The following is a 16,664-nucleotide window of genomic DNA, read 5'->3' on the forward strand; positions in this document are numbered from 1 at the left end:
CTTTGCTCTGCTTCTTTGTTCTCAAAAGGTGGTCACAATATTGATGACTGCTTGTTTCAGTTCTTTGAAATCCCTACAAATCAGGCTTTGGGGCAAAGAAAGAAAACATACTCAGCATCATATTCTGGAGATGTCAGAGAATTCTGACAAAAACAGAAACAGGAGAAGAAATTGTCTACGTCCACTTAATCATCCCATGCCATTCTGAATAACCCAGTCCAATGAATATGATTGCTTTGCTGTTGTTGTTGTTGCTTTCAGACTGCAAATGTTTAGGGAAGCTTTAAATGTTTGACAGACTATTGTATTTTAATATTTTGTTGGAAACCCAGCTAGATGGGCGGGTATAAATAATAAATTATTATTATTATTATTATTATTATTATTATTATTATTATTATTATGACGTATGTTTTGTTTTTGCTCCCATTTGCACTGTGTTTCCTTTATTTTGAAATAAATGAGATGGAATAATGTAATGACACCATAGTTAATTACATATATTGCATAAGCTGCATAAATTTCCCACAGTGGAGAGGAAGACAAATAATGTAGTTTTTGGAGGAAGAACTGCAGCAGCATGGGAACAGTGCTGCATGTGGTGGAAAAGGGTGCCATCTTACATCCGTAATCCTACCATCCCCACAACTAACAGACCCCTAGCATAATCTGCATCATTCTGTAAAGTTGTGCACCTCACTCTCAGATCTCTCAGGACATCTCTAGGCCAGATATAATCCAAAGGATTCTTATGCATATTGCTTTTGAGGTGGTTCCTGCCAATTCTTGCACAAACTGGGTGGTATTCAATTAAGTGCTACGCAGAGTAGACCCATTGAAATTAATGGACCTAAGTTAGCCATGTCCATCAATGGGTCTACCCTGAGTAGGACTAGTCTTAAACACCACCCACTGAAAGTGAGCTCTGCAGTTTACTCAGCCCCAAACCTAATTCCTAGGTTATTTGAGGTTCTATGCCTTTCAAAACCCCAAGGCAAATTTTGGAAAGCAAAATGGAAAACATTGCTAGATGCAAAATTCAGAATCTGAATATGGGAATGCTTAATGGGCAACATTTCATTTTGGGCAAAGACTCTCCTCCCTGGAAGAGAGGGGAGTGGTTGTGGGCGGGAGCCCGAGCTCCGCCCCTGGCCGGGGGCCTTAGCCCCTGCCCCTCCTCACCTGGCTGGCGCTCACGCCCACCGGAGGCAGCCAACCAGGTGTCTCCGGGGGGGCGTGTTTAGCAGCTTAATGCTGCGGCTCCAGCTCCGCCTCCTCCTCAGTCGTCATCGTCCCGCAGCGAGTCACCCACCCTCCACTCCCATTTAGCTCAGGGTCTAGGTTTTTTGGCCTTGCTATGGACCTTAGATTGGTCGCCCCGGTTGTCTGGGGGGCCTGGTAGGAATTTTTCCATTTGGCATTAGGCTTTTTGGTTTTTTCGCCTACCTCGTAGCAATCGTCACAACTTTTGTGGTATTGGTGGGTAGGTTAGGCATTGGATTCATGTGTGTCAAGGGCTAGGTGTGGCCATCGCCTATGCTATCTACCGTGGGTTATTCCGTTAAAGGAATCTGGCGGTCGTGTATTCCGTCCGATGCCTGCTTGGCGGGAGGCCATGGCACGACCCTCGGTGACATCAGGGGTGAGCCTATAGTTGGATTAGCATCAACAGGCTCCACCTACTGTTGAATAAACCCACCTCCTATAGTCATCCAATGCCTAAGCCAATACCTTTTCACTGCTGTAATCAATAAAGTTGTGGCCTTTTCTTGCCCATTAACCTTATATCACGTGTCCTTGTGTGTTTATTTCACATAGCGGGGGTCGGGCCCTCGATCCACAACATTTCATTTTGGCCCCACAATCCTATTAGCAAATGAAGCTGGCTTTTTGCCTGAAGGATGTGTGACCTTCTACTAGCAATGACTTGGTTTCTATCAGCTGGGGTGGAGTGAGCATCCATGACCTCTGCTTGAAAATATGACATAAGAAAAAGGCCACTGGTACCTACAACAGAGATTCAGAGTCTGAGATGTTAGGATTCTGTGCTCAGCTGTGGGGTGCAATAGGATTAGTGCCTAGGTATTAGAACAAAGGAATCGAGCGTGAAGGCTTCAAACAACCCATCATTTCAATAAAACCAGCACCAGCAACTGGAACTTCCAGGAAGAAGAGGAATTACCACCATCATCCTCTACAGCATTTCCATTTTGCTGCCCTCAACCTCCTCTGGAGGAGAGATTATTATTATTAATCAATCAGTCAATTATTACCCATCCTTCACCTTAAGATCCAGGGGTAAGCTACAGCACTAAAACAGTATTAAAAACAATTTAGAACAACTTTAAGCCATAAAAACAAACCAGATCCTAAAAGCGTACACCTCAACTGTTAAATGCAAGGTCAAAGAGGCGCATCTTCAGCATCCTCTGAAAGTTGTATAATGAAGGTGCCAGGTGTACCACTGTTGAGAGGGAGTTCCACAGCTATGGGGCCACCACAAAGAATGCCCTGTCCAAGGCCTTCACCACATTCAGCCTCTGAGGGCAGAGGGCCAATCTCAGCACCCAAGTGAGGCTGTAGAGAAGGAGGCAGTCTTTCAGATATTTGAGGCCTGAGATGTTTAAGGGTTTTAAACGCCAATGTGAACACCTTGAATTGGGCCCAGAAATGAACTGGCAACCAATGCAGCTATTTCAAATAGAGGTTGTATCATATCTAAATGGAACACCAGCCAGTAATCTGGCTGCTGCATTTTGGACCAGCTGAAACTTCCGAATCGCCTTCAAGGGCAGCCCCATGTTGAGTGTGTTGCAGTAATCCAATCTGGAAGATACCAGACCATGGAGTACAGTGACCGAGTCATCTCTATCTAAAAGGGTTCGTAGCTGGAGAACCAGCCAGAACGGAAAAAAGGCAGTCCTAGCCACAACCACCCCTGCAATTCTTTGTATTCTGGTAATAAGGGGATGTTTGTTGCAAGACACCTTGGGCCCAGCCCACTGTGGAAAGGTGGCATATAAATAAGCTCAATCAATCTTACTCACAACGGACATCTATAAGAATGGCTGGGGAGCGTGATGGGCCTGCGCTGTTGCTTGCTTCACAATGGTAGGTCCCGGAATCCTCTGGTTTCACTTCATGGATGGTCAACACATTATCTGCAGAGTCCTGCAGCAGCTGTTGCTCATCTTTGTACCATGCGTATTTCAGTTCTCGAGGGTTAGCTGCTCTCACTTCGCACATCACCTGAAAACGGCTATACTGATGGACCACCTTTTCTGTCATTCCCAAAATGTATACTTCCTTGGGAGCAACTGCAGGAAGGGAGAACAAATACAAAGCATCACACAAAGACACAAGCAAATGAATGCAAAATCATCATCATCACTGCAGCACCAAGGGTTCTGCTGCACTGTCAGAGACTGGCTGGACACTGAGGAATGGGTGTTAGATGCTGAGGAGAGGACCCAGGAGAAGGGGGATTGAAGTCAGAGGCAGGAGAAACTGCAGCGTTGGAGAGTGAAGAACAGGTGCAGGAGGAGAAAGAGATAAGTCAGGCTGGTGTAAAGCCAAGGACCCCCACGCTGCCACCGCCTCCTGCCCCCACCTCTCCTGCTCCACTGTCTCCCAGGATCAGAAGAGAACTGAAATGGGAGACACAGAAACAGGTTAAACACAGACATAGTCCTTGCCTGCTTGCACACAGCTAGAGTGCTTTTTTTCTGGGGGGACATGGGGGTATGCATACCCCTAAACATTTTGTGAACCTTTGTACTTTTGTCCATTTATTGTTTTTATTTTCCCCGATTTGAACTATAAAATGGTGATTTGCTTGAATCAAAATGAGAGTACCCCTAAACATTTTTTTAGGGGGGGAGCACTGGGGAGATACATAAGCTGAGGTTGAGGCCTCTCTGTCGCTGCAACTGCCTCATCAGGTGCACACCTAGGAGTAGCTGAGAGACATAGAACTGGTGGACATGCATTTTCCTAACTTGCAAGTGTACTTCTAATAAAGAGTTAATTCCTCACGCTGGACATTCCTTGCCTGGCAGTGCCATGGCATGCATGAAAGCCAGTTGCACAAGAGAGGAATTTCCTGTACTGTCCCCAAAGACACATGCATACAGAATGTGGCAGCCCTACCCCAGGCACACACTACCTTCTTGTGCAATCAGCGAGAGCTTGTTGCTTACATCATCCTCAAACTCTCCAAAGCAAATTCTCCCCCCTCTGGTTGGTCTTTATGTATAAATTGTAACTGACAGTGGCCCACAGTTTCCATTGACATGTTTCAAAGCAAGGCTACAAAGCACCTGGAATCCACAGTGTACCAGCCATCCACAAATGGACAGAGGATTTAGTTCCTTGAGCATTCAGGCTGTAACCCCTGAATTTGCTTCATGGGCTGTGCAGTGGCTGTGCCTGTCTTGGACATGTTAAATGTGTTGAATGAATACACTTGCCTCCAAAAGCTTTTCCTCTCCCTCTGAGCAAGTACATTAGTCAATGATGAGTGCTCCAGGACTTCTAGAAAGCAAATTAAGTAGCATTACTTACAATGAACATCCACAGTGACTGCTTGGGATGAGGTACAGCCAACATAGTTGCACACTTCACATGTGTAAGACGTTTCAGATCCAGGTGTCGCAGGGAAAGCCAATACATTTGAGCCACTATACTTATGTTCAACTGTATGTGAATCTGATTTAACCCAGTTGTACCAGTTGTTTCCAGGGTTACTTCTGCCCACAGAGCAGTTTAGCATGACGGCATCTCCTTCCTTTATTGGCAAATCATTCATAATGGTAAGCTGGACATCCTCGGGACGATCTGGAAAATCAGGTCAATGTGCCTGTTTGTGGATTGCATACATAATAACAAACCGAGGTGATAATGGGTCTGGAAACAAAGCCTTATGAGTTGGGGGAACAGCTGGGCATGTTTAGCCTGGTAAAGAGGAGAATGAGAGAAGATATGACAGCCATCTTCAAATATCTAAAGGGCTTTTCTGGAGGCTAAGACCCAAACCAGTGGATTCAACTTACAAGAAAGGAGATTCTGACTAAACATCAGGAAGTGGACTCTCCTTCCTTGGAGGTTTAAATGCAGAGCTTAGATGGCCCTTCGCATGGAAAGGATTCCCTTTTTCACTACCCCTGGTGCATATTATTGCAGCCTTTGTGATGACGTGGCTAACTGCATTAGTTGAATTTTGCTCCCACCAGGCAGCATCTTCTCAATCCACAAAAAGACCCATCCTTTCCCACTGTGCACTCACATCTCACATTCAGTTTCATGGTACTGTGGGATATCTCTGACCCGTCCAGATTGCTCAGCGAGCAGCCCACCGTTTTCCCGTTGTCCTCCCATGTGGGTTCAAACGTCACCGTCTTCGTGATTCGATTTTCAAGGATGGTTATTTGTGGAGACAAGTGATGCTTCTCTAAGCCACTGAGAGTCAAGAGTACGAGCACATTGGTGCAATGGTAAGGCACCGAGCAGACCACTTCTGTAGTCCTCCCTTGATGGACTATCGCAGGGACTATTTCCAACCTGGGTTCTGGAGGTGACTCTGAATCCACAGAAGGAAAGAAAAGAAAAATAGCAGTAGTTAGGGCAAAGTGATGATAAAGAGTTACTGGATAAACTGATTGATACTGCTGAGAACCTGATGCCTTGGCCACCAATACATAGGAAGCTGTCATTTACTGAGCCAAACCATTGGTCCATCTACTCAATATTTTCTACACTGAACAGCTGCTGCTCTCTCCAGGATTTAAGACAGGAGTCTCACCCAGTCCTACAATGTGTTTAAAACACTCTTATACCACTTTAACAGTCATGGAGAATCATAGGAGCTATGGTTTGTTAAAGGTGCTGACCTCATGGAGATATTACTTCCAAAACCATAACAAGCAGTGCTATTTTTCTAGGGTGGGGGGAGTTGGCGGAACCCACCATGAATGCCTCCTTTGTTCTCTTATAATGGCAATGGTGCTCACCTGAGAGATGCTGGAACTCAGTTCTGGTGAGCTCCAGCTGGGTGGGAAAGCCCTGGTAACAAGCAACATTGCCAGCAACGTTCCATGATTGTTAGTGGTATAAGAGTGCTTTAAATGTATGTGTGTGGATGAAGCATCTGGAGATGCTGGGAACTGAGGCTGGGACCTTCTGCATGCAAAGCAGCTGCTCTACCACTAGCTACAGAGTTTCTCCAAAACATCACTATCCACCTGTGTTTTAGCACAGTTCCAGGCCTTGGGGGGCTGTTGGACACAATACACTGTGGGCTGACCAACCTCAGTGGGCCCACCTGCTTGTCTCTTTCTTGGGGCCCAGTCAGTTGTACCAACAAGATGGTTCTCGTACTTTCTTGATACAACTATCTAGGAAAGGATGGCATGTCATAATGTACCACCACTTCCATTTTCAGCATCATTTTCTAGTTGCTGCAGATGGATACTGCTAAAGAAAAATTAAGGCAGTCCATCTCATTAGAAAAACAACCAATGTATGCAATCGAAGAATTATCATTACATCTTCAGTAGTTTGATGTGAAGAAATTCAACAGGTGACATCAACATTCCATCAGCATTCCATGGCCACTGAGCATGCTCACTTCTCTTTGGATTCTCACCTGCAAGCCTGGCAAAACCTGGGGGGGGGGGGTCACACAGGTTCCCTAAACCTGTCTTAGTATTTTTTTTCTAAAAATCACTTGTACTTATGCCAACCTTGAACAGACCCCGAGCCTGCTAATACTCAGCACTTGTGCATGGGTTTTGGCTACACAGAAACCTCCCCTCTCCTCTGAAGTTTGGAAATAGAGGGAATGATTCACTGCTAACATCATTTCTGGCCTGAAAGCTGACCATTGAAACACCGCTGATGATACTTTGAAAGGGAGTGTTCTGCACCTCAGCTAAAAGACCACTTTTATACGGGATGGAGCAAAAAAATCACAGCTGTTCTGCCAAGCTCTTACCTGTAACATTAACTGTGGCATCAAGGAACCACTTGAGTCTCCAAGGATAGTTTCCTACAGAAGCAACAACTCTTGCCCCATACCTGCCGCTGTCACTTTTCTGGAGCTGAGTGATCATCAAGCTGCAATCTCTATTACCTAGGTCCCCTGAAAATTTCACCCGACCCTGAAAGGCAGCACTTCTTGCATTGCCTTCTGTGAATTTGAAGCTGTTGTACAACAAGGTACCATTATAATCTGGCAAATTGTGGTCCCAAAAAGGCTCAAAGTACCAAGCCACAGCTGTGGCGTTGACGGTGGCAAAGTTAAATGTTCTGCTGATCTCGCATGGAATCAGCACACAGGATCCTTTCCAGGCCACCAAAGAGTTAGCATGTTTCCTCAGTCCACTGTCATCAGACAAGAAACCTGAAATGGGAAAAGTTCAAGGAAGATGGTCATCATCTTGCGCCTGTCCACCTTATTATATCACATAATGATGTATTTGTAATAATAGTCATATTTAAGAGGTTACAACACAGAAGTCAAGCTCTAAGATTTTATCATTAGTACAATTTCAATGTCTCTCTCTCTTTGTCTTACTCACCAATAACACTAAGTGTGACTGGTGAGGACCGCGATGTGCCCACACTATTGCTGGCTTCACACCTGTATCTGCCAGAGTGTGCTAAAGTAACTTCTGGAATGGACAACTCTTCAGTCGCAGAGTCCATCTCCAGCCATTCGCCATCTTTGTACCATGCGTATGTGAGATTCTGGGGTTTTGCCTTTCCAACTTCACACTTCAGCTGAACAGACTTCCCTTCCTGGATCTTGCCTGCTGGCGTCATTTTTATTTTTACATCTTTGGGGGCAACTTCAGGAAGAGAGGAGGACAAAGAGAAACCATCATATGAAGACACCCCACACTTGGACAACTGAACCCGGGAAAGTCACGTCATCTAAGGCTCTGTTGCATATCAAGTAAACAGCATTGAAGTCAGGAAAACAACATAATTTATCAGCCCTGAAACTCTTGGCACTCATATTCTTTTTTTGGGCCAACTTTGAATACTCACAGTTTACAGTGCTTTCTAGGAGCATGGAAAAAGATCACCAAAATGTTTTCACCACAGTGCATCTATCTGACAGCTAAAAATAGTCCACAGTTTCTATGGGTAAAGGTCCACACTTTCATAAAACACAACGCTATCAAATATTTGACATCCACAGTGTATTATCTAGCTAATAATAATAAATAAATTATTATTTATACCCCGCCCATCTGACTCAGTTTCCCCAGCCACTCTGGGTGGCTCCCAACAGAATAATAATAATAATAATAATAATAATAATAAGCAATAAAGATCAAACATTAGAAACTTTCCTAAACAGGGCTGTCTTACAGATGTCTTCTAAAAGTCAGATAGTTGTTTATTTCCTTGACATCTGATGGGAGGGCATTCCACAGGGTGGGCACCACTCCCGAGAAGGCCCTCTGCCTGGTTCCCTGTAACTTCACTTCTCACAGTGAGGGAACCGCCAGAAGGCCCTCAGAGCTGGACCTGATGCTGGAAGAAGAAAGCTCTGTCTGCAGGAACCTGGACTTCATCCATTTGTATTCAACCTGCAATCCCTGAATTGGCTGCACAAATAGGTAGACTGTGCATTTATGCTATGTACCTTGGATGGACCAAACATGCTGCTCTCCCTGTCCTTGTGGATTTGTCGGTGCAGAATGCCTTAGGGTCCCAACTAGTAAATAAAGTGGTGCTACTCACAGTGTACATCCACGGTGACCATTTGAGATAAAGTACAGCCAGCATTGTTGCATGCTTCACATTCATAAGATGTGACCGGTTCATAGGTCGCAGGGAAGATTAACAGCTCTGAAGCACTATACTTATGCTCAACTGAATGGTGATCTGACTTGACCCAATTGTACCAGTTGTCTCTGGAGTAATTTCTGCCTGAAGAGCAGCACAGCACAACCGTGTCTCCTTCTTTTATGGGCAGGTCATTCATAATGCCAACATGGACACCCTTGGGGCTGTCTGGAAAATCAGATCAAAATGTTTCTTTCTGGATGATACGTATCACAACATTATTACAGTGCACCTGCATACTCAGGGTAACAGGAGAATGTGGCTAAAAACCAGTCAACAAAAAAGAGACTCATATAAGTAACTACCTGTTAGAAATAGGGACTGAGCACATTGGGCAATCAATTAATGTTCATCTTTAATTATCTAAATGTTGGCGTCTTTCCTACATCAATGTCCAGGCTTATATCCACCTAACTCCTACTCAGAGTAGGCCCATTGAAACTAATGGACATATCTAAGGCAACGTTCACACTATACATTTTTGAGCAGTCATGGCTTCCCCCGAAGAATTCTGGGAGCTGTGGTTTATTACGGGCGCTGAGAGTTGTTAGGAGACCCCATTTGCCTCCCAGAGCTACAATTCCTAGGATTCCCTGCAAAGAGGGATTGATTGTTAATCTACTCTGGGAACCGTAGCTCTGGGAGGGGATTAGGAGTAAGCAGTAATGCATCCTAATACCAACTGCTAGGAACCACAGGAGGGGAGAGTGCTCTTTTGCTCAGATCCTGGGATGGGTTTCTCACAAGTCACTATGAGAACAGGGTGCTGGACTAGATGGGCCATTGGTCTGACCCAGCAGGCTCTTCTTAAGTTCTTAAGTGCAGTAGTACCTCGGGTTAAGAACTTAATTCATTCTGGAGGTCCGTTCTTAACCTGAAACTGTTCTTAACCTGAGGTACCACTTTAGCTAATGGGGCCTCCTGCTGCCACCGCACTGCTGCTGCACAATTCCTGTTCTCATTCTGAAGCAAAGTTCTTTTTTTTTATAGGATATTTATTAAGATTTTTTAAAGTATTACAATAAAGTAAAAAAGAAGAAGAAACAGATAGATAACAAAAATACAGAATAAAGAAAATTAAAAACACATAAATTTTCAGTTGCTTATTTTCCTTTAACTTGTTTCCCGGACCTCCTCATACCTCCCTTTTTTGTATTCCACCACAAATTGTTGATTCAGCAAATCCTTACCATTATATTATTACCTATTTATAATCCTTTTTTTTCATATTCTCTTAAAGCATTACAGCTGGTAACCAATTAATTTCAATCCAACATCATTCTAACATTCATTAATTTTACAATATTTCTGTAGATAGTCTTTAAATTTCTTCCAATCTTCTTCCCATTCTGAAGCAAAGTTCTTAACCCGAGGTACTATTTCTGGGTTAGCTGAGTCTGTAACCTGAAGCGTCTGTAACCTGAAGCATCTGTAACCCAAGGTACCACTGTATAAGAGGAAGAGAATCTTTGGATGTCCTACAGCCACAAGCCTACACATATCCTTTAACTAGTTTGCAACCTCCAGGCATCATTTCTGGGCTGAAACTTGCCATATTAAACACTGCTGTCAACACTTTGAAAGAGAAGGGCTTGGGTCCCACATCCTTCATAAGTGATGAAGGCAAATTAGAACTGCTCTACAAAACTCTTACCTATAACGTTGACCGTAGCGTTACGAAACCATTTGTTTCTCCAATTGTAGTTTCCAACGGAAGCAACAACTCTTGCCCCGTACGTGCCACTGTCCTTTGTCTGGAGCTGAGTAATCACCAGGCTGCAGTCTCTTTTGCCCAAATTGCCTATGAACTTCACCCGGTCCTGAAAGGCAGGACTTACTGCCATTGCGTTGCCTTTCCTCCTTTTGGAACTGTCATACAACAGACTGCCATCATAGTCAAATGAACTGTTATCCCAAACAGGCTGGAAAAACCAAGCCACAGCTGTGGCACGGACCTTAGCAGAATGATGTGTTTCACTGATCTGGCATGGAATCACCACGCAGGAGCCTTTCCAAGCAACCAAAGTATCGGGGCTTATTCTTAGGGGGTAATCGCAATATATATAACCTGAAACGGGAAAGCGGATGTGAAAGGTTGGTTAGTTACTCACTTACTATGAAAATTTGCTTCCAGCTCCTTGATGTCACCCATAAACTGAATTTGTCTCCAAGAACTGAGAAATTAACCAATACCTCTTAATGTTTTTATCATCTCCCATGAAGACAATGGATAAGTTTGCATCAGATTATGCAAAAGTAGAAAATGTAGCTGGCTGCATTCTCCCACGGCCAACTTTCTGAGGGCCACATTCTAGCACTGGGTGGAGCCAAAACCAAAGTGGCCATGGCCAGAGAGAGCAGTGAGTGGAGCCACCACCCACTAGCTCACACTGCACAAATCCATTCACACCGTGCGTGTATACAGGCGCATACCCATACTCATTATTCTCTCACAAACATATACTTTGAGTCTCACATTCTACCCTTCTTACCCTGCTGTAGTCAGGCTGGAAAAATGCCTTCTAGTCAAGGGGAGTAGTTTTTGCCAGAGATGTTGCAGCACAGAGAGAGAATTAACCCTTCTCTTCAGAGCTGTGAGCCTTCCTCCCCCCCCCCATGCTCCCTGTACAATAAAGCTTCAAAAAAAGAGTCTTCTATAGGCTTTAATAGATGGCCTTCCTGTCATGTGACAAAGGTATTTGAGAGCAGAAGCAGTAAAGGAGTCTAGAAATGCTGTGAAATGCTGAAAAGCTGCACAATCCCTCAGCATGCTGAATCACTGTGACTCATCTTGAGGATGACTCATTATCTGTATAAGTATTGTATCTGCTTGCAGGCAGTGTCTCAGTCCCAGTCCCTCTCCCTCCCTCCCTCTCTCTCTCTCTCTCTCTGTGTGTGTGTGTGTGTGAGTCAGAGTATGGTGGAGCCTGTGCTCTGTGAAGCCTGTGCCCAATGGAGCCTCTGTGTGACTCAGTAACTCTGTGTATGCTCTGAAGCTAGTTTAATCTTCTGTTCACTATGCAGTTATTTGCAAACAAGTTTATTTTAACTCAGTAAAGCTTTTATTCTTTTACTGAAGAAGGCTGTGTTATTAATTTATGCTGCGCATCACTTCCCCCCAATCTAATTGCTGGAGCTGGGCGGGCAGGGCAAGGGGGTGCTGTGGGCCAGAAGAAGAGGGGCCATGGGCTCCATCCAGCTCATAGGCCACTGTTTCCCTGATAAATGCCTCTCTATGGTTTGTAAATGCAGTGGCCAGAATGCAAAGAACCCCATGATTTTAATCTGTGCAAGGAGGCTCTGGATGCCCACTGTGCAAAACATCCATCTCTCCACCTCCCATGGTTGCATGGCCAGATATTTAGGAATCTGAGAGGAGTTTTGAAAGGAGGGCATCTGCTGTGCAAAGCAAAAATGTCGTATTAAGTGTGTTCAAGTCCCGAAAGTGACTTTCTAGCTTGGGATTTAGCCTTTTCTCTTTTCTGCATGTGCTACTTCTTCTTATCAAGTCTTCCTTTGTCGGTGTCATGGCTGGTGCCCAATCCCGTGGGGAAGGCGGGAAGGCAGCCATTTCAGGACCATGGATAGCTCAAAGTGAGTTAAGCTGGGAGCACTGAGGCCTTTTAAGCCCCTGGCTCCAGTCTGCCTCCTCTGGGCTCCTTTCCCTTGTGGAGAACTTCAAAGCCTTAAAGGACACTTCTCCTCTATTTCATAGCCAGGGAGGTATCTGGTTCTTCTGCAGCCTCCAACTCTTTGGATTGCTGCTGGATTCTGGAACCATGGTATGTAGACTATTGCTTGGGAGTAAGTACCACTGATTTTGATCTGAATGACTCCAGAGTCAATGCATGCAAGTATTGTTGCTTGCTCTCTCATGAGCCACTCATATGTTCTTCAATCCTTCCTCCAAATGCTACCCCACAGACCCAGGAGACCAACGGGGCTTGAGACATCCCAGACTGCTTTCCCTAGCACAAACCGAAACCTGCATGTATTACCTGCAAGGAACAGCAGCCAAAGGAAATGCCTCATTATGAGTCCATGCAAGTGCAAAGCCTGGGAAAGGAAAAGTGGATTATTACTTAGAGCCTTCACTCATTCACATTATGCTTCTCAGTAGGGGAGGAGGGAGGAGGAGGAGGATGGAATGGAACCAGTGTGGTGTAGTGGTTAAGGTGTCAGACTAGGACCTGGGTGATCAGGGATCATAGGCTAATTAAGACAGCAGGTTGGAATCTAGACACATGAAAATGCTGTGAAAATGCATTTTAAAGAGAGTTTTGAAAAATATATTGATTTTTCCATAAGCTCCCCATCAACATCTAGTGTCACATTTGTATAACGCACATAAAATGTTACATTTGCAGCTGTATAGCTGAGTCCCAAGTAACTAGAGTCTTCCCAGCACTATAATTTGCAGGGTGCCCAGGGAAAAATATACCTTTTTTTGTTTTTAAAAGGAGAGGGAGCTGCAAGAGACACCATTAGTTGTTGTTGTTGTTGTTGTTGTTATATTTGTATGTTGCCCATCTGACTCAGTTGCCCCAGCCACTCTGTGCAGCTCCAAACAGAATATTAAAAACATGATGAAACATCAAACATTAAAAACTTCCCTAAACAGGGCTGCCTTCAAATGCCTTCTAAAAGTCAAATAGTTGTTTATTTCCTTGACATCTGATGGGAGGGCATTGACTACCAAGAAGGCCCTCTGCCTGATTCCCTCTAACCTCACTTCTTGCAGTTAAGGAACTGCCAGAAGGCCCTCAGTGCTTGATCTCAGTATCTGGGCTGAGCAATGGTGGTGGAGACCTTCAGGTATATAGGGCCTCCTTCAGGTATATAGGGCCAAAGTCATTTAGAGCTTTAAAGGTCAGCATCAACACTTTGAATTGTGCTCGGAAACGTACTGAGAGCCAATGTAGATCCTATAAGACCGGCGTTATATGGTCCTGATGGCCATTCCCAGTCACCGGTTTAGCAGCCACATTCTGAATTAATTGTAGTTTCCAAGTCACCTTCTGTATGCTTACACTAAGCATACAGGTATTGTCCAGGTAGATGGTTAGAGTCCAGTTTTGAGAGCTAGGGAGGCATGCTGCATGCAAAGCAAGAGTTGTCAGGAGTTGTTAAGATTTGTGGAAATCTGTCCCATGTGGTGAATCGCTGAACTGCAGATGGTACTGCAGGCACTCTCAGGCACTGGGCTAAGTCCACCAGCCCAGTCTGGGCATTGGAAACTCTGGGATCTAGGAAGAATTTCCTGTGTCAAGTGAGCCTCGCTCAAGCCATGTGGTCTTTTTCAGCTCAAGTATGGTCCTGTATATTTATTGCTCCTGACTTGTGCCTCTGTCCTGGTTTGTTCTTTGACCGTCTCTGGCAGGCATAGAGAAGAGCCTTCCCCTGCCCGTGACTCACGCAGCAAGTGCAACTCTTCCTAGAATGGAGATGAAGGGATGGGAGCCGCTCCAGCAGCTAGATAAGCCATAGGACGCAAGGGTCACTATTGCCAATGCAACATTCTCCAGTGAATCATTAATAGAATCCATTGGGAAACAAAACCCCTTTAGAGTCAATCATCTCTAGAAATAAGCCATCCATTTCTCCTGCAGCTCAGGGTCTTAAAGTGACATTGCTTAGCCTAAGGTTATCTGTCCATCCAGACAGGGGGTTCCCAAGTGACCAGAAAACCCCAGTCCAACCTGCTTCTGTACCTTTAACAATGGGTGTTTATACAGGAAACAGGATAGCCACATTTTCACTGCATGGAGGTCAGCAGCATCACCTGCTAATGTCCACAGTTCAAGTTTCTGATTGAGGCCTAGGAGCAGAACCCAATTTCTTTAAAAGTTGGTGACCTTGTAGATTGGGAGGTGAACTTGGCAGCCTGGTTTCTCTCCCCCTTTCTTTGCTTAAGAAAGCAAACCCAAGCTATCCTGAGCAACAACAGCAAAGGCAAACTCACCTGTGAATATGTAAGCTGAGAACTGGCAGCTGTTCTTGCCTGGAAATGAAGAAGTTGCTAAGTTGAGGTATGTCACATGGAGGAATCAAGCATCAGTTTGTCCCTTTGGTGTGTGCGTTTCCCCCCAGATCAAATGTTTGTATATGGGGAGAGAGTTGGGGCTGGTCCAGGAATAAGTCAAGGACGGTTGCTGGCATCTCAATGGCTTGCATTATAATTGCATGGCCAAACATTCTTATTTTCCTCTTCTCCAATAAGCAGCTTCTGTACTGGTGCAACCAGACTTGTTTTTTGGGGGTGCTGCAAAGAATTGGAGAGCCACGTCTTCACAGTTTTGGCTTCCAATGACAAGTATCTCTGTTTTGCTCCTAATCTCTGTGTTGGAAGCCACTGTAAACCTCCAGCTCTTTCTGAGGCTAGCCTGTGTGATGAGTTACCAGAACTACAATGTGGAGCCTCTTCCTGACATAAGGAGATGAGTTAGACCATCTTGCTCAGTGTTGTCCATACTGGATGGCAGTGGCTTCCAAGGGTTTCAGGCAGGGAACCCTACCTGGAGATGGTGGGGGTTGAACATGGGGGTGTGGGTAGCGCTGTGGTCTAAACCACTGAGCCTCTTGGGCTTGCCAATCAGAAGGTCAGTGGTTCAAATCCCTGCGAGCTCCTGTTGCTCTGTCCCAGCTCCTGCCAACCTAGCAGTTCAAAAGCACGCCAGTGCAAGCAGATAGATAGGTACCGCTGCAGTGGGAAGGTAAATGGCATTTCTGTGTGCTCTAGTTTCCGTCACGGCATCCCGTTGCGCCAGAAACAGTTTAGTCATGCTGGCCACATGACCCGGAAAGCTGTCTGTGGACAAATGCTGGCTCCCTCAGCCTGAAAGCCAAATGAGCACCACAACCCCATAGTTGCCTTTGACTGGACTTAACCGTCCAGGGGTCCTTTACCTTACCTGAACATGGGACCATTTGACCGTGAAAAGCTTGATCACCACCCCATCCTGATTGGTCTCAAAAGCCCCACATGTCCCTCCCCCAGGAGAAACCACTTGAGGCTTGAGAAAAGGGGTATGTGGCAAAATTAACCCCACTTGAGAGTGGAAATGGCATTTTCTGTTTACAGGTTGCAAGATTAGGCCATTCACATATCCGCTGTGCACTGGGTCCAGTCTCCCAAAATGCTATTTGTTTCACATTTGCAATGGACAAATAATTGCTCTGAACACACCCATGAAAACTCCTCCTCCTGTGCAGGGGCAGCTGCTGAGTTGGTGCGGCAGAACTGACCACACAGCCTTGGACCTGGCAGTAGTCTCATTGTCACTTACCTGGGCAGGGCGGCAGTGAAGTCAGGGTGCCACAGGTGCAATGGTAGAGCCACAGTGGGACTCAATTGTTCGTTTTTGTTTAAAAACATTTATACCCACCTTTCCTTCCTGAACCCAAGGCAGCTAACTATGAAAGCTAAGAGGAAACCAAGCACTGAAGGAGCTGTTCCTTCATCACCAATGGATGGAGCCAAGCTGGTTTCATGTCCTATGAAGCCGCCTTGTTTATAGTGAGTCGAACACCATTTTGTCCATCTCGTTTTGGACATGGCTTTCCCCCCCCCCATCAGCACTACCTGGAAATGCCAGGAACCAAACCTGAGACCTTTTGCATACAAAGCCCCTGAGCCACAGTCCTTCTTATGTCAGTGCAGGGAATGGTTTTCCCAGAACCATTTCACTTGCTTAACATGGCTCTGCTGTCCTTGCAGATATATGAAGCCTGAACCGATAGATGAACTTCTGGCTGCTTCCTCTGCCGCTGGTCTCCCTTTCTATACACACCAGGTGGTGCTGTCTGCA

General features: G+C 45.3%; 2 protein-coding genes across 2 annotated transcripts; both read right to left on the reverse strand.

The window, feature by feature from the left end:
- Positions 1-8,019, reverse strand: LOC128418516 (B-cell receptor CD22-like). The gene is made up of 6 exons (XM_053398241.1): positions 7,578-8,019; positions 6,992-7,399; positions 5,285-5,578; positions 4,564-4,836; positions 3,048-3,317; positions 1-85 (listed from the first exon to the last, which is right to left on the reverse strand). Exons 1-6 carry the CDS (start codon positions 7,819-7,821, stop codon positions 81-83), a joined length of 1,494 nt encoding a protein of 497 aa, XP_053254216.1. The 5' UTR covers positions 7,822-8,019; the 3' UTR covers positions 1-80.
- A 724-nt stretch (positions 8,020-8,743) lies between these two features.
- Positions 8,744-14,929, reverse strand: LOC128419227 (B-cell receptor CD22-like). Its single transcript, XM_053399654.1, has 4 exons — positions 14,819-14,929; positions 12,855-12,912; positions 10,511-10,924; positions 8,744-9,024 (listed from the first exon to the last, which is right to left on the reverse strand). Exons 2-4 carry the CDS (start codon positions 12,886-12,888, stop codon positions 8,744-8,746), a joined length of 729 nt encoding a protein of 242 aa, XP_053255629.1. The 5' UTR covers positions 12,889-12,912; positions 14,819-14,929.
- Positions 14,930-16,664: the final 1,735 nt, after the last annotated feature.

Source organism: Podarcis raffonei, chromosome 8 (assembly GCF_027172205.1).
Source record: "Podarcis raffonei isolate rPodRaf1 chromosome 8, rPodRaf1.pri, whole genome shotgun sequence".
Lineage (NCBI taxonomy): Eukaryota > Metazoa > Chordata > Lepidosauria > Squamata > Lacertidae > Podarcis > Podarcis raffonei.